General features: G+C 29.6%; 1 protein-coding gene across 1 annotated transcript in view; it reads right to left on the reverse strand.

Annotated features, from left to right (window-relative positions):
- The window catches only part of Syn2 (Syntrophin-like 2), a 229859-nt gene that overhangs the window by 39436 nt on the left and 171322 nt on the right, over window positions 1-19101 (reverse strand). Inside the window, exon 7 of the mRNA XM_065511233.1 lies at window positions 17076-17234. Within this exon, the coding sequence (XP_065367305.1) occupies window positions 17076-17234 (159 nt within the window). The remainder of the gene's footprint in view (window positions 1-17075; window positions 17235-19101) is intronic.

Genomic DNA, 19101 nt, shown 5'->3' on the forward strand with positions numbered 1-19101 from the left:
TTTTACGTTTTTTGAAAGCACTCTTATAGATTTTCTCGAAAAAATTGTCGAATTGACCCCTAAAGAGAGGAGCTGGAAGGCTAAGATCTTTCACAAAAATGATTCCCATAAAATTTCACAATATAACTCTGTCAATAAGAATTCTCTCAGACATTAACTTACAAAATTTTTTTTCATTTAGTATTTTTTTCATTTAGTATAACATAAATTATCAACTCAGCATGCCCTTTCAGAATTATAGGGTCGCTCTTCTGTTCCAATCAAAAAGTCAAATTTTTTTGGACAGTGTTACTAGACATTCAATTAAACTATGTATAACTAATATTTTTTATTTGTTTATTAATAGTACTCATACGACCAAGTGTGCATGTTTAAATTATCATACATAATGAATTCGAATAAAGAGCACAGAAAAAACATAACTTTTTAACCAGTAAACTCAACCCCTTGGATTCCTTGGACAGTTTAATTTTTATTCTTTTCAATTTCAAAAAAATCGCGGTTTTATTCACGACTAGCTGACCCGACAGAAGTTTTCAACGTTAATTCCGCAAACTCGCAATAACTGCCATTAAGATTTGTTAATTGTCATTGCAAATGCATACCGTACCGGAAACTGCAAACGTTTAAAATCGAATGGCATGTCGATCGGAGCCATTGGGAGTCGTGGTATCAAAACGTCTTCTCCTTTGTACTTTAAGTATTGTTGCTTCGATGACGTTATTTATCAGTTTTTTTTTAGCCAATTTGTACGTCATAAATTACACAGCAATTTCACTTTGAAATTTAAAATTCAAATCGACGACATCAATGTTTTCCGCAGACAATATAGCACATTACCTCAACCAATTTTGAAATTTTGTTCGAATTTTGTTTCGGTGAACTGGCAGAAAGCGACGGGAATGCAGCCGGTGAAAATGTCAATCGGGATTTTGCCGTTGCCAATGTCCAGCAATTATTTGAAAAAAAAAACTTTTCCAGATTGATCGTTCTGCAGCTTGATACGCATGCTCACAGTCAATTTTACTTTCTTGATGTGTTTCCACAAAACGAATGACTGGCGGATGATCGGCTGGTGTTGACCGCGGAAATATCATGAAACGATCAGTTTGCTTTGCTACAAAATGTTGGTCATCGCACTGTTCTTGGAAATGTTACATGTTGGATATTCACATTTTTGCTTGTTCAATGGCAACTTGAGTGCTGAATGAGCAGTTCGATGGCCTTCCAATAATGTAGCTGCAATTCCTGATTAAGCAAGTGCAATATAATTTTGCGAGCATATCGTTGACAAAATCAACGCCCAAAAAAATCCTTCAATTCCATCTTTCATAAATTTTTGTTGTCGATTCAACAGTAGAACGTTCGCAACCAACGGTTCGTCCCTGGACGTATCTCTAGCGCAAAGGGATATTCACACTCCCCTGGTGACCGTATCGAAATTGATAGATGAATGGGCTTTGAGCGAGACGGAACTCAGGTGGTCAAATATCATCACTTGTGGAATATCCAGAATGCTCTGGCCCAATCTGACAGAGGACTAGAACTCTTTTGTCTCTTAGCAGGAATTCGATTAGGCTTCTTACGGGTATAATTACTGGGCACTGTATGATTGGACATATGTCGGAACATATGGGCTACCCACGTTATAGCTATTGTAGAAGTTGTTTAGATGAAGAGGAGGAGGAATCGGTACAGCACCTTCTATGTGAATGCCCAGCCTTACAAGAGCATAGACTACTGCATCTTGGTAGAGCTCTTTTCTATGATATGGACTGTCTCAGAGATGTGTCACTAGTAAATATGATCAGATTTATTAGAAGTACCGGTTGCTTCCCACGGGGACCACAGGAATCACATAGTCAACGAAATTATGGAGGGAAACTATTCTCACTTTATGTACGAAATTTCAGCATAAAGGAATAGTATTTCTAAGGGTACTACAATGAGCCACACGGCCTCCGAGTGAACTCGCTAAATTGCGAGCAACCCACGTAACCTAACCTAACAGTAGAACGTTTGTTCGAACTGATTCCCTCAAGACATCGCAATCATATAATCTTTCACTTCGCAACTCTTGATTAAAAGCGTCGTCAGAAAATTTGGCGTAAAGGTGGACGTAGAAAATTTTGACTATTACGCTCTCAACTGATGTAATTACCAAATTTTTTTAAAAATCAAGCTATATTACTAGGGCTTTAAATTTATTTATTTATGGGGCATTTCATGTCAAGTGAACCATCTTTTGAAATCGATGTCTTGTTAGTCCAATTTTTCAACAAGATCGGTCAAGAACTCTCTGACATTTTGGTCAAACAGGTGTGTTTTTTCATCCAAAATCAAAAGAAAGAAAAAATAAAAAAAATTTGATTTTTTTTCCAAAATCAAAAACTTAACTTTTGAATTTTTTTCTCAAAATAAAGCTTAGTTAGGTATTTTTCTTGAAGAGCTTTTTGGTTGCATAGTGGAATGCGAGTTGGATATCTATCCCATCTTGTTGAAAAATTGTGTCCGAATTACTATCCAATAGGACTAACCTTGGTGCAAATTTCATTCAGATCGGAAGGATTCAATTTCAAAAGTTGGTTGGTTCACTTGACATGAAATCTCCATATTCGTTTTTATAAGCTGATGTCGGTTTTTAGAAATAAAAAAAAATATATTTTTTTTAAAGCTTTAATTTCGGTTACAAGAGCAGTTAATTCAACATTTGTAACTGAATTTTGAAATAGTTCTCCACAATGGGCTGAAATGAAATGACCGTGTATATTTGGCTTCGTCTGATTGGTGGGGCTTCACATACAATCTATGGCGCTTCGGGTTGTCGTATTGGATGCAGTTTTCATGACAAGGAATGATTCGGTGCAAAAATGGTATTCTTTTGTAGCGTTCAAGCATAATTTCCGGCTCGTAAAATCGTCTTTCCCGGATTCTCGGCTTTATTTTATTTTCTTCTTTTAAGAGCATTTTTCTTTTATTTTTTTTGGAAATAGAGTCATGGTCAAAAACTTGTATTTCCTCTGTATACTTTGGTGGAATTCATGAAATAATTTTAATTTATTCATATGGATAATATCGCGTACATACAATCCAATCCATCTAGCATTCCATAAAGATTGATAGAAATGACAGTTCTAGACATATTAAACAAGTATGTAATATGATTGAGACGAGTACTATTGAGACGTACATATAAATAAGTTGTTAAGGATATTTCCTAATGCTTGTGCAACGTAAAAATAATATAAAAGATCAAATAAATAAATAACTAAGTATGTATGTTGTGTTTGTTGAATACTTTAATTTGTTATTGCGCTTTTTCTACACAAAGTAGAAATTCTTTGTAGATGAAAGACATTTGTATAATTTAATTGCCAAAGTGATTAACTGCACTTTATCATTTTTTTAGATTTTAAGAAATTGGTCCTTTCCTACAGATTTGAGTTCAAAAAAGTTTTCTTAAAATATTTGTGGAAATAGCTCATACTTGGATGTATTATTTGGTAAAATGATTAACTCCATTTTCAGATTTTTTGAGATTTTAAAGAATTAGAACTTCACTGACTAAAAGCTATTTGCATTAAAAATAAAGTTTCTCAAACAATTTGTAGAAATACTAAATAATAACATAATTTTTCACATTTTGTTAAATTTTATTTTAATTAATTTTTTGTGTTTCAATATCCAAATTTCTAATTATAAACTGCACCAATTTCAAGATTTGTTTATTTAATTTTATTTTATTTTATTTCATTTTATTTAATAAAAAACAATGTAAAATATTTTATCACTTCTCACAACTTTATGTTTTAGGTAGTTAATCTATTTGCAATATTAGCTATAAATTTATATTTATTCATTGCTTCAATAAAATAAACTGAAATGTTTGACATTTGAGTTGAATACATAACAAAAAACGTTCATTGCAAATTTTATGATGGCAATACAAATAAAACAAGTTTAATTTTGAAGTATGTCAAAAGCAATGAAAGCAAAAGAAAAAAAGGATCTGCAAAGGAAAAAGGTAAAATAAATTGATATTGGTTTGTGGCAAAATGTACAAATATTCGTATTTGCAATATACATAAATAAATAAATATTATTGATTATTGCAGCAAAAAAATTTATAAAAATTGAAAAAGTGTTCTTGTGATAACGCTAAATATTTAAACAAATTATACATTTTATACATTTATTATTGATTATTTTGTTAACAACTTTCTAAAGGTTTATTCCAGCTATTTTACAATTTTAATTTTTTGCTTGTTTTTTACGTCTAATCCAGCTGATAGTTTTGTACTTTATTTACATATAAATTACTATTTTGTAGATAAAACAAATTAGCTTAGAACAATACAAATAATCGGATTAGTATTTAAGGCATTTTTCTCATATAATCTATTTATTTATTTTTTTGCTACGAATTTTTAGCATGTCCTTATTCTATTATTAATTAATAAAATAAAAAATTATTGTAGTTATAATTAGCACGTTCTCGAGATTAAATACATGATATATTTTTAAATGTAATGTAATAAACAAGTAAGAGAGCTATATTCGGCTGTGCCGAATCTAATATACCCTTCACCAAACATTTTTTTCGAAATTATTTTTAAATATATTTAAAAAAAATTTTTTCCCAATATTTGTCTTAATTTTTTTTTTAATTTTTAAAAGCATTTTTTTGGTTGTTTCAGTTTTTGAAATTTTAAAAAAATATCAGTCATATTTCTGATAAAATTTCAAATAACAAATTACAAAAATTACAAACACAGGTCAACAGCAAAAAAGGCTACAATAACCACTATATAGATTTGATGCATCATGGTTACCTAAGTACAAAAATGTTAAAATTTTTGAATTCTATGTATAGGATTTTTTTTAAATTTTTTTTTCTAAAATTGTGTTTCTCCACATAATTTATGATAACTCCGATATTATTAAAGTAAACTTAGAAAAGTTTAAATTTACATTTAATCTGTTTATATATTGCGTTTTAATCGGCACAGTAGTTTCAAGCCTGACCATATAATACCCTACACTAAGTAAAAGAGCAAAAACATTTTTCTTTTAAAATGTCAATAATTTATATTTTCGGAAGTGGGTTTTATATGGGAGTTATGATCAATTATGGACCGATCACCATGAATTTTCGGAAGCGGGTCTATATGGGAGCTATGACTAATTATGAACCGATCTTATCAAAATTTGGTGACATGCATTTTGTATATATAAAACTTATTTAGAACGGAATTTGTGGAGATTCATATGTAAATTAAAAATGTATGACTGATAAAGTCAAATTTCGGAAGGACATTTGTATGGGGGCTAGGTGAAATAATGGACCGATTTCAGCCAGTTTAAATGGGCTTAGTCCTTGGGCCGAAAAATATCGAAATATCATCAAAATTGCGACCTGTACTCTGCTCACAAGGTTTACATAGACAGCCAGCCGACCAGCCAGACGGACAAATGTCCCATACAAATGTCCTCCCGAAATTGGAATTTATCGGTCATAAATGTTTAATTTATATATGTACTAGCTTGACCCGGTGCGCTTCGCTATCCCTGTCGAAGTAAAATAAAAAAAATGTGAAAAGATTTTATAAGCAAATAAATGAATATAATTAATACCGGAATTTCTTGTTTGTGATTAATTGCATACTATGCCGTTGAAGGTATAAAAAATAACTTGTGATTTTAAAAAATCTTGAAGCTTTTTTTTAAGACATTCGCCTATTTTTAGTCAGACTCCTTATAATGATATGAAAGCTATTTATTATAATAGTTAAAGTAATGCTTCAAATGAGTTATTTTGTATATAAAATATATAAATATTCGAATATCAAGTGAATCTAATTGTAAGAGTCTTTAAATTTTGTGTAAATTACGTTGATGGCAGTGTCCTGTTATGCCAGAAATTAAGAAGGGGTGCCACACCCCTTATTCCCATCCGTCCCATTTTCGGATAAACTTAATGTACTGATAAAAAATTGATTCGTAAAAAGTTTGAAGGCTGTCGCAATAATAGTTCTGCAGATATTCGAAAATACTATATACTTTGTATGGGATGTTCCACGCCCACTTATCCACTCCCTAACATTTTCAGCTATTCTATGAAAAATGATAAGAGAGCTATTCGGACAAAGTTGGAAGAATCTAGTAATTATAGATCTCAAGATATTTAGAAATAGCTAATTACTTTGTATGGGAGGTGACTCACCCCGAGTTCCGATCCTTCCCATTTTTTTTTACTAACTTCTTGTACTGATAAGAAATTAACTCATATGAAGTTTGAAGCCTTTCCCATTTACAGTTCTCCAGATATTCGAAAATAACTATTTACTTTATATGGTAGGTGCCACGCCCACTAATTTAATACCGCCCATTTTCAGTCAAACCAAGTATTCGTTGATTCGTATAAAGTTTGAAGATAGTCACAATTTTAGTTCTGCAGATATTCGAAAATAACTATTTACTTTGTATGGGTGGTACAAATTTTGCCCTCTTTTATCCCTTTGTGGTCCAAGTTAAGAAACACTATATAGTCTATTATTGCTTCCAAGTAAATAATATGTACCAAATTTGATCGAAATATCTTCAAAATTGCGACCTGTACTCTGCCCACAAGATTTACATGGACAGCCAGCCGACCAGCCAGACGGACGGTCATCGTTTAATCGACTCAGAAAGTGATTCGATCGGTATACTAATATTTTTGGGCGTTACAAACATGTGCACAAACGCATTTTAACCTCCCCACTTTGGTGGTGTAGGGTATAAATATATTTTTTACGTGAAAATAGCTAATTTTTGTGTTTTAAAAACTCATAAAATAACGAAAACGGCAGAAAATGTTCAGATTTATTGGTTTATCGCAAACCCACATATAATAGCAACAAAATGAGATATCGATCATAAAAACCGATTGATTCTTTTCGAATTTATTGACAATTAGTACTTTGTTTGATATACATAAATTGAGTAGTTAATATTCTTCTTTTGTACGATTGAATTTTGAAAACATTTTTCCCATGCTATGTACAAATTTGCACATATATACTGCGTTTTAATCGACTCAGTAGTTTCGGAGTTACAATAACAAACTGAAGCAAAAAATATATTTTTTACATGAAAATAGCAAATTTTTTTGTTTTAAAAAAAATTATGAAAAATCGAAAACGGCAGATATTGTTTAGATTTATTACTTTGTCGTAAAGCCCCATGTAATAGGAACAAAATGAGATATCGATCATAAAAAATGATTGATTTTTTTTCGAATTTATTCACAATTAAGTGAATTCTCTCATTTTTATATATTGTTACTTTTTATTTTGGAAACAATTCGGTAGATAGTGATTGAAGATATCTTAATGAAATTTCGTACATTAAGCTGTTCACTTCATGCCTGCAGTTTCAATTCTTCAATTCTTATTCAAATTAGATAGGTCTCGAAAATATTTAATTTTAGTTCAAGAGTTATTTATATTGACACATTTTTCTTATAGAACCAAAATTTCATCGGGATTGTATATATTTTGTTTATGTTTCTGAAAGAAAACTAAACGTAAATAAGTGTAAAATAAAAATTGGCTGCTCTAAGACATATATATTAGAATCGAAAACAATTTATTGAATTTTTTGAAATTTCGTTTAAAAAAATTTTGGAAATGTAAATTTTGGGATTTGAAATAAGTGGCAATTCCATAAATTATATAGAGCAATTCCAGAATGACAACCACGACTGAAAAAACAAAAAAAACCTTGACACTTTTTTTCAAGATGATTTGAATAGGGTAAAACACTAAAATGTTACTATGTGAAAGTGTTTAGAGCTTATTACAAAATTTTGAGTTCAAAAATAATAGTTTAAACTGACTCTATTTAATTTTTTAATTTGATTCGTATGCATTATGCTAAAATGGCGGCGAAACCTAAGCTCCCAATTAGGATGTAGTATGAAATGAATTTGAATCTGATTATTGGTTTGCTATTATCAAATTGTTTATTGAAAAAGAATATATTTTATCTATTTATTTTTTAGTTTTTGTTTACATATAATTACAGAATATATGTTTATTGTTTTACTATAAGAGAAAAATCTGTCACGTACGGTATGTCACATACGATATTAAATTTTATTTATTATAACATCATTAAAAAATTGTTTTTATTTAAATATGAAGGATTGTAAAGGAAAAAATATTTAGTTTATTGTAAGAAATTAAAAGAAACATAACGCTTCTTATGATTTGCAAATTTTCGTATATTTCTACATGTACCTCAAAATTACTTCTGTTTTATGTCACGTATGATATAACCTTATTTCGCGCGATATTTTAGACAACAATTTTCGAAAGATTTTATTATTTTTTTAAAATATAGATTCTCTTTCAGATACTTTTATTTTTGCAGATTCTATTCCACTCTATAGGCGTACAAATGTCACGTTCGATGATATGGAATTGCCCATATGCATGAAATTAAACAATATTTTTTGGTGCATATTATCATGGGTTATTAAAGCCAGCTAATTTTTATATATTATATTTAAACATCTTTACCCATAGAAATTAAATACAAAAACTATTTCTAATTGGATTTTTTTCAAAATTATTTATTTTTGATCCAAAATTTGAAACTTCAAAAAAAATTTGCAAACTCTGAACGTTGTCAAATTTTCAGCATTTGATTTAGACTTGGGGATCTTCGAAAAGTTCTAAATTTCTTGATAAGTTCTTGCAAGTGAATAGAAATTATTTAGACTTGGCACATGTTAATAAATGATACCATAAAAAAAGTTTACAAGTTTTATAACATTATTATTGTCTAATGTAAAATTGCTTAAATGGTTTATGAGTCCTTATTCACGTTTCTCTTCAATTGTTAAAACGTAATATTTTGAAAATATATAAAAAATCTTGCAATACATAATAATTATCTCTAGTACATTTCATTGAAACATGAAAAGTAAAATTAATGAATATATCCCGAAGTTATCCCTGTTGTTACATAAATATAATTTTACATTTTACATATTAATATTTAAATATTTTCTTTATATTCATCATTAAAATTTCTCATATAAATTTAATCTCTTACTTACATATTAAAATATTAAAAATGGAACGACTCAATTAATATGGTGATGAAAAATTGTTTTTGTTAACTCGTCAAAATAAAATTTTATATATTTTATGATATTTTACATAAAGGGACTAATTATAACCATCCATGATCGTGGTGGATCGTTTTTAAAAAGGAATTTCTTTTTAAAGTTTTTGAAAATATTTATATTTTCTCTCAATGGTTTCAAATTCAAATCTAGACCACCCCATCTAATGTTAGATTTTTCAAAGTCTATTACAACGAATTTGGACCTACAATGGGTCAAAATCGGGAAAAATATTTTTTAACCTGAATTTTTTTTTTACCAAAAAAATTTTTTTTGTCACAAATTTCTTTTCACTAATAAATTTAAAAAAATTCAAAAAAAAATTCTTTAAAAAATTTGTATTTACTATATTTCAAGTTACAGTAGGGTCTAGATATATAAAAATCAAAAATAAATAAAGAAATATTTCTAAAAATTTCGGCGGGTGCTGGCGGCTACAATTTTTTTACAAAGACATTCCCCAGAAGTTTCTTTAAATGATGTATATAGTCATTGGACGGGCTTCGACGGTCTTTTGTTTTTGCAAGCTATATAACATTCTTAGAAAACAAAATATCAGTATATTTGAGAACCAAGTTTAAAGGACTATAACTGGAAAATGGAGAGGCCCATAAATATAAGATGTACACTTAATAAAAGCCTATATAAATGTTTATCTATGTTTTAAAGTATGAATTTCTATATGGTAAAACAACTGAGATATATCTAATTTAGTAAAGCAGTAAAATATTTAAAAAAATAACGAAAATATGATTCAAAATTTGTAGAACTTCTGGCGCTTCTGTCGAGAAAACGAAATGTCCAATTGAAATACCCATTTGTATTGGAGGAGAGCAGATTGTCAGCTTCCGAAAAAACTTAGTTTTTCCAAATTCTGAAGATACCGATTTTCATAATTTTGTCCACCTAGATTTTGATTTGGAAACAACATCGATTTTTGGCCTATTTTTGATCTATATCTGGATTACTAAGGTATTAATGTAGACAATATGGATATCTAATGATTGATATTTCAAAGTCCATTGCAAAGATCTATAAAAGGCTATGGTAAGTAGGACCTATAATGGGTCAAAATCGGGAAAAATATATTTTAACCCGAATTTTTTTTTTCATCAAAAAAATTTTTTCGCCATAAATTCTTTAACCAACAATTTTTTTTTTTAAAAATTAAAAAAAAATTTATAAAAAACTTTTTAAAAAAAATTAAAAAACATACCATTTCGAAAAAAAAAAATTTGAAAAAAATTAAAAAAAACAAAATTTTGTTTACCTAAAAATATTTAAAAAAATTTAATTTAAAGTATAATTTGGTGAAGGGTATATAAGATTCGGCACAGTCGAATGTAGCTCTCTTACTTGTTTTTATTTTAATTCAGTTTTAAAGGACTAAAACAGGATGTTTTTGAGGATAAATTATGTAAAACAGGCATTAAACAAAAGCTTATTTTAATGGCTATATTAGATTTATAGTATGTGTTTCTATTTAGAAATTTGGAAACAAGAATATGAGCGAAGTTTAAAAAAAACTATTTTAATTTTATTTCGCTTTATTATCAAGAGACAAAGTTAATAATAATTAATAATTTTGTCCAGCTGGATTACGGATTGGAACTACAGTACAATTTTAAAAATATTTCACATGACTTTTTAAGCATATTTCTTTGAAAATTTTCATTATTAAGTTCATAATTAAATCTAATTGGATATCACAATAACCAAGGTTATTTTGAAGGGAATAACAGCAAATATTTTTCTGTGAGTCATTCCAATGTAAATACCTATATACATCGTAAGTAATAGTAAACTAAAAAAATATTAAATGAAAAGGTACATGTCAGTTTTACAATATTTTCGAATTATTCAAGCAAAAATTTGTGTTATGCATAAAAGTGTTATGTTTTTTTCACGGGAATTTTAATAATTTACACAGAAATTATTTTAATATTCAACATATTGTGAAAAATGTAAATGCAATTAATCGAAAAATTAAAATTTTCCTGAATTTCATTTTCAGAAAAATTGTGTTGGTGCATCTACTACATATTGCGTATCATATGTGAGTACATGATGTGACATTGTGTGTGCACAGGTTATTTCCAGGCAATTTTCATTTTGTGAACTACGAGTATTTGCAAATAACAGTGTTGTACAGATGGAGTGCAAGTGTAAGTAATACACAGGTGTATGTATTGCAGTTATATGACTGTGCAGCAATGTATTTATAAAAGCAATTTCCCCATAAAATGAACAAATGGAAAATGAATGTATGACAACCATTTCCGTCAATGTTATGGCAATTAAAATATACGTATTAGGGTGGCACTGTTTGTAGGGGCTACAAATAGGTGGGTGTTGTTGCCAATTCCAATTATAATAATTTTCATTTTTATACAATACAATTTCTCCAAATTTTTCTTTTACCTTTGAAGGGTTTTTCTGATTTTTCTTATATTTGTTCCAAAGAAATCAACTTTAGCGTGATGTGAAAGTAATTTGAATATTATAAAGGAAATTTTTTACTTTTCACAAATAAAATGAATTCTCAAAAATCTTTTAAGTCATATAGATTTTTGAGAATTTTTTCTGATTTTTTTTAGCTCATGAAGGGTATGAAATATGCACAAATATGCAGAAAACTTAATTCAATGTAATAAACATTTTATAACCAAGAAAAATAAATTTTTGTTGTCTAAATAAAAAATATTGTAAAAAAAATTAATAAAACAATTGCTTGATAAAAGGAATAGTTTCCTTCCAAGACAGACAAACCGACGAACATAGCTAAATAGTCTTCAAGTCTCACAAGGATCCAATATGTATGTTTTGTGGGATCTAAAAATAATATTCAAAAACTCAAAGCGAATTTGAGAAATTAATCGTTCACTAGACGAATCAAAAAAATATGGACTTTTATTCGATTAATATAGAATAATTGACAACTTTAGTAAATAGTGAAGTGCTAGAATTTAGTATTTTAAATCACTACATGTATATAAAGGGTGTTTTTTAAAGCCCGATATAATTTACGAAAGTGTTAACTGACATACTGCGCTCACTTTTTGACATTTATGATCAGTATGCTCTGGAAAATTATCATGAATAAATCGACGCTTGAACAACGCCATCAAATTATCCAAATTGAAAATCAGTCACCGATTCGCGCAACTTATAGATGTTGCGCGAATCGGTGTTAGTTCGGTCTAGTTTTTATGGGGTTAGTAGGGTTTGCTAATAAAAAAATATGGAGTGAGACCAATCCACAACAGGCCCTATAGACTTATTACCAATGCAAGGATTTTCATGCACTAAATTTCACTATTTTCAGATAAGGCAACTATATGGGGGCTAGGAGAAATAATGGCCCGATTCTAACCAAATTCAATAGACTTCGTCCTTGGAGCAATAGAAAAGATTATACCAAATTCTGTCGAATTATCTTTGCCAAAAAGACACGATTTCGTTACATCATATGTTTACAGCCGACGGTAAATGCAGACAGTTCTGCAGGTATTATTGAATTTTGTACATCGTTAGCAAAAGTTTAATGATTTCTTGCAGGCATTAATTTTCTGACATTAGGGTGTTAGGAACAAAGATTTGGTAGATAAATACTAGAACGGCATAGTTGAGGTCTATGGACCTTAGAGCAAAACATTGGTCTTCTTGAGACAAAAAAAAAGAAATTGTTCGTAACTGTCATGCAGAAATACATTATATTAGGGGGTGTACGGGTATTTTTTTGAGGTACGGTCTAATGTGCAATGTACACTACTATAAAAATGTATCCAAAAGAAAATTAAATATGCAGTAAAATAGAAATGCATTTAAAAGAAAAATCAGTCATCATCAGTCGTTATGGTCAATGGAGATCGTTACCGCACAATGATTTTTTGTTTGAAAATATAAATAACATTGATCCGGACGACCGCCATGCTTTAAACTCAACAACACGCCAATACAAACCTAGGATAACATCTTCTATCATATGGAAATCAAGCGCTCTCTCTGCTAAAAGTAAAGTATATAAATATAATGCATGTGTGGGGAGTATTTTGCAGTTTGGTTCTGACACCTATACCAATAAGTGTTTTCGACAAAGATGAACATTTGGTGGCCTACAACAATTCTCAACGAAACGGGGAAATCTTTCAACGAACTGAGACATATAGCAACGGACAGAGACAACTGGAAATTCTACGTACACAGCCTGTGTTCTTGATGGAATGTGCTGAATTATACATATGGGGGATTTCATGTCAAGTTTTGTTTTTTGTATTTATTGTATCTTCATTATTTAATGAACTAACAATAAGTGTTTCAAATCTTATATCTAATAATTATTATTTAATCAGTCCAGCCAGTGCCGGACGAACAAATTTTTTATTCATAGTAGTTTTGGTTAAATTGGCATTCTTCCTTCTAGATTAGGTCTGCTGTGTCCCTCCTTCTTACTCGAGTGTGACCACGGTTATCTAATATGTTGCGGGCCAGCGGGTTTGGGTGAACTTCATTTTTTTTTTAAATATTTTTGTACATTTTTCGAGATTTCAGTTTTTACAATGGGCACGTTTAGATCTTTGTGTATATTCGCGTCTTTGATATTCCAGGGTGCAACTGTGATCATTCTTAGAAACTTGTTTTGGCGTCTTTGGATCTTTTCTACATTTGACGCTGAGACCGTGCCCCATAACTGTATGCCATAACACCTTATCGGTTTTATGATCATGTTATAAAGTAGAAGTTTACAATCTAAACTAAGCGTAGAGTTTCTGCCAATAAGCCAATTAATTTGAATTGATTTCAATTTCATTTGAGTCAACTTTGCATCTATATGACTTTTCCATGTAAGGCGACGATCGAGATGTATTCCGAGGTATTTCACTTCCGATTGTTGAATTATTGTTTGGTTATTGATATGAATAGGGGGCATGATTCTCTACGCAATGTAAATGTTATGTGTGTATATTTTTGCTCGTTGACTTTAATTTTCCATAGTTTTAACCATTTTTCTAATTCAAATATGTGGTTTTGTAAGTAACGAGACGCTTCTTGAGGGTTTTCATTAATGCTTAGAATAGCAGTATCATCAGCAAATGTTGATGTATGAGTGCGATTGTTAGTTGGCATATCAGAGGAATATATCAAATATAAAAAAGGTCCCATGATACTGCCTTGGGGGACTCCAGCTTCAATGGGTTGTGCAGTACTTAAAAAGTTTCCCTGTTTAACCTTAAATGTTCGACCAGTTAAATAGCTTTCCAACAGCTTATGTGTCTTTGCGGGTAAATTTTGACTCAATTTGTATATTAATCCAGCATGCCATACCTTATTAAACGCTTCAGAGATGTCGATGAAGAGTGCGGAACAGTATTTCGTTTCTTCAAACGCTTTTCACACCATATTTACAAGTCTATGGGTTTGTTCGATAGTACTGTGTTCTCTTCTAAATCCAAATTGATGATTCGGAATACAATTGTTTTCAGTTAACATCGGGTACAACTTGTTCATAAGTATCTTCTCAAATAGCTTTGATATATTAGACAATAGACTGATGGGTCTGTATGATTCTGTATGTCAAGTGAAATCAATGTCTTCCGATCGGGAAGAAATTTGCACCAAGGTTAGTCCCATTTCGGAGACAAAAAAAAAAATACAAAGTACATGTTGACCAAATATGTGATTTTTCTTATCCATGTAACTTATTACCTATTTTTCCAAAATCAAAAACTTTTTTTACTTTTTTTTTTCAAAATGGAGCCTTTATTTGAGAATAAAGGCTCTAAAGAAAGCTTAAATTATTTCCTTTTTTGGTCACTTAATTGGATGCGAGTTGGATATCAATCAAAATAAATGTCTTGTAACTCAAAACATAAAATTTGTGACTTTTTTGCGCAAAATCTAAATTTTCAAGACATACAACTCAGAGAGTTCTTGACCAATCTTGTTAAAAGATTGTGTCTGAATTACTATACAATAGGACTAACTAATTTCATACCGATCGGAAGACATGGATTTCAAAAGTTGGTTCACTTGACATTAAATCCCTCATGTATCTAAGTAATTTTAAATGGTGCGTATACTTAATATTTATATGATGAATGAATAAATATTGCTTATACGAGTATGTACTGTATGTAGTTGATTTTGAAATAATAGTCATAAGTACATACATATAAATTTAAAATTTTAACAAGTAGATGGATCTGTTTGAAAATTGTTTCAAATAGTAATGATAATTACGTTGGCTGTGGCTTTTGCGTTATTCGGCGACTTAAGTAAACTCAACAAGAAAAATACAACGGGGTAAATCGCACGATTTAGGTGGCCAGTTCATATAACCTACACGTGAGATGACCATTAGGTATATAACTAATTTTGGCAAAATTTTTGGCATACCACCACGTGATGGCCAATGTTGTATTAGTAATGAAAATAATTTTGGAATCAAAAACATCACGAACCAACACCAATTTCTAAAATAAACCAAATTTTTTTTTTTGTGAAAAATTATTTAAATAATTTCATATTTTTTTTGTGTGAGGGATACTTCCCTTGTTTAAAAATTATCTTTTGAAGTATGTCCGCAGTTATTATTAAAATAAAATATATTGTTTTTCAAAATAATTGAAAAAATTGAATGAAAAACTTTATTGAGTTTGGTGCGTGAACTTTTTTAACAACCGCGATAAAATCATATTTTTTCATATTTCATATTTTTTAATGCTCTATTCGACTATGCTATGCCAATTTGCATATTTGCAAAAAATGTCAAAAGTTATATCCCTAATGACCATGTGTGAGCTGTGTGGTGGCATGTAGCGCCGTTGGATGCTCTTGGATCGTTTAACCCATTCATCGAGAAATAGGCCTCACCGTCAAATGGGAGAAGTGCGCGGAACGTTTCCCGAACAGAACACTCATTCTGATAAAACAATTTTATCATTTGCACATATTGATGAAAGGATTTATATTCGTCCAATTCGAAAGATATATCTTCAACAATATGGCCGCTATTAAGTGTCAAAGTTCAGAAGTGTCAAAGTTGGAAGAAAAATCATCAAAGAAGATTTTTAGCAAAAATAAAAAGTACAAAAAATGTTAGCTAATTTTTTTTTTAATTTAAATATTTAAATATATAAAATGCAATAAAATGTTTGTCTATAAATCTTTTTTAAGGATTTTTTTTTCAAAAATCCCAAAAATTGGAGTTGTTTAATTATCCAATCTTCTTTGATGATTTTTCTTCCAATAAGGATTTCTGAACCATATAAAACAAAACGCATTAGCTACTTAAAAACCAGACTAAGGGCGGTTAATTTATCAAAATTTTAAACATAGTTAAGGCATAATCAATGTTTCAATATACTTTTTTGATACAAATTAAATAAATTTTATCTTTGATTGTATTTGCTGAACCGCATCCCCTTTATGTTTAAAGTCAAAATTCAATAGCTAAACTCAATTGCACCTCCTCTATAGCCGTGGAATTATATGTATATTTTTCGGAATTTCCCCACTATGAACCTATTGCTGTTTTTAGTATCTCACAAACCGTTAATTTGGTCCGACCCAACATCTTTTCATTCAGCAAGAGCCACGCTTGAAACTAAATCGAGGGATGAAAGTTTTTTGCTAATGGGGCGAACTCTATGTAAAAGTCCATTTCAATTAATTTTTAAATTTAATTTGTATTATATAATTTAATATTTAACATAAATATTTGTAAAAATGTTTTCATAACTCTTACATTTCTATCAAAATATATTTGGTCAACAAATTTATTTTCCATTACATTTGAGAAACAAACAAACATTCATACCAACCTATATGACAATAAATTTTTCAGAAATATTTAACATTTCAATTTACAATAATACTACGTAGTTGTGGTTTTACTTACCGGTGGTGTTTCGAAAAGCATCACTTCGGTGCCTTTTAATACTAAAAAGCGTGGTTTATAGCTCTGCCATGAAATGTTGTTATTGATGACTCCTTCATTCACCCAACCCATGTATTCGATGCGTTCGCCAACAGCAAAATTACGGTTGTAAAGTTTCATCTGCAAAAAAAACACACACAAAAGTCACAAAAATTTTATAAAAATTCACACATAAATTGTGCAATGTTATTTATTTATTTAAAATATGTAAAAATAAATAAATAAAAGTAAGTTTTACATAAATGGCAAACATGGAAACATATCGCTCATTTGCTGCTACAACGTCATAACTCAAAATCAGTTTTAAAAAAAGTCAATTATTTTTTGTATGAGAGCGTTTTTTAGTTGTAAACATCTAAATGAAAATTCATGTTTTCTCCTATATTTGACAAGTACAAATTTGGGCTAAATACAGATTAGAAAGATATTAGTATCTTCTATTTAAATCAGGTTTTATTTCAGAAATTGCATGATTTGTTGAAAATTTATTTAAGAAATCGTAAAATGTCATAAAACATTCAAAGACGTTTTTCTCGAAATGACTTTTTTTGAATTATGACGTTGTTGCAGCAAATGAGCAATATGTACATGAAAATAAATAAACAAATGTGTATTTAATGATTTCCTAAACAATAATATTGTATTAATATTTTTTCTTAAATTTCTCAATAACTAACAGTTTAGATGAATACATTCAATTGTTTTATGACTGGAATATGGGGGTTCCTTTAATGCTTTCAATTTTCAGTTGTTTTTTCATTGGAACGGGGTTTTTTCGGTGAATTTGAATAAATGAATAATTCGCTAAAAATCATCTTAAGTAGAAGCTCTTTATAAAAAATAAACTCCTGTTAATGGTGACCAGCATGCACACGCAAGCCCATAAATGTATATCATGTTGTTTGTCTTGTTAGGTACATAAATACTCATAGATTTGATATTTCAGGTGTATTTTTGTTTCTGTTTATTTTTTCACTGCAGTTGTTGTTATTTTACCAACAATTGCAAAAATTTGCAAATTGAATGGGATTTTTTTTGGGAATTTTTTGAACATGACATTTGGGATGTCCCAAAATTTATGTTAGATTATAATTTGCAGCCATTTGGGTAGTACCTTGTTGCCAACAAAAAAAATTATAAATTTGACAGCTGACAGTTTAGGGTTACTAAACATGAAGCATTACACGCGAGAACTTGGTCAATTCACAAGGTCTCCTATCATGTCATATTATCATAATGTCCTAATATTTCATGACGCGACGGCTCGGCTTAACCGACTCTTATTGTTTTTTTTTAATGTTTTTTGTTAAAAAAGGTTATAAATTTGTTTGACTAGCTTGAAATGAAGCCATTTTTTAACATAACCTTAAAAGTGATGCGACTGTATTCAAAATGTAACTTCGTGAAAGCTTTAAAATTTCGGTGAAGATCTGTGGATTGATTGCAATCACAAATGAATATATTGAAATGTTATGCTCTTTAACCCTATATATGGTTTTATAAACGCCCGGACCCGTCCATTTTCTCTATATTAGTTATGACTAGGGGCGGATTTATATGCAAATGCATGTTTTTTCACAAACGTCCAAATACAATGTTGACTAATTATCTATCCGAATCATATGCCCTAATTTGTTAGGGCATATTTTTGCATATTTTATTGATAATGCATATTTTGTTATATTTAACTTCAAAATGCATATTTATATGCATATTATCTGAATTTGTAATATTTTTTGTCTCAATGGGCAACATATTGTCTGGAAAAAAAGTTTTCTGTCGAATTGGTTATAGAAATAGTATTAAATGTTATCGACTTACATCTTTCGACATCAATAAACTGACATTAAGTCTTCTTCATTTCTCCATCAGCAATTGAAAATTATCATTTCAAAACATTTTGATTAAAAAAAGTTTAGAGTTTTTTATGTATCAAAAATTCATTAAATGTATCGAATACATTCATATTTGTTTTCATTTCAATTTC

The sequence above is a fragment of the Calliphora vicina genome, chromosome 5 (genome assembly GCF_958450345.1).
Source record: "Calliphora vicina chromosome 5, idCalVici1.1, whole genome shotgun sequence".
NCBI classification, from domain to species: domain Eukaryota; kingdom Metazoa; phylum Arthropoda; class Insecta; order Diptera; family Calliphoridae; genus Calliphora; species Calliphora vicina.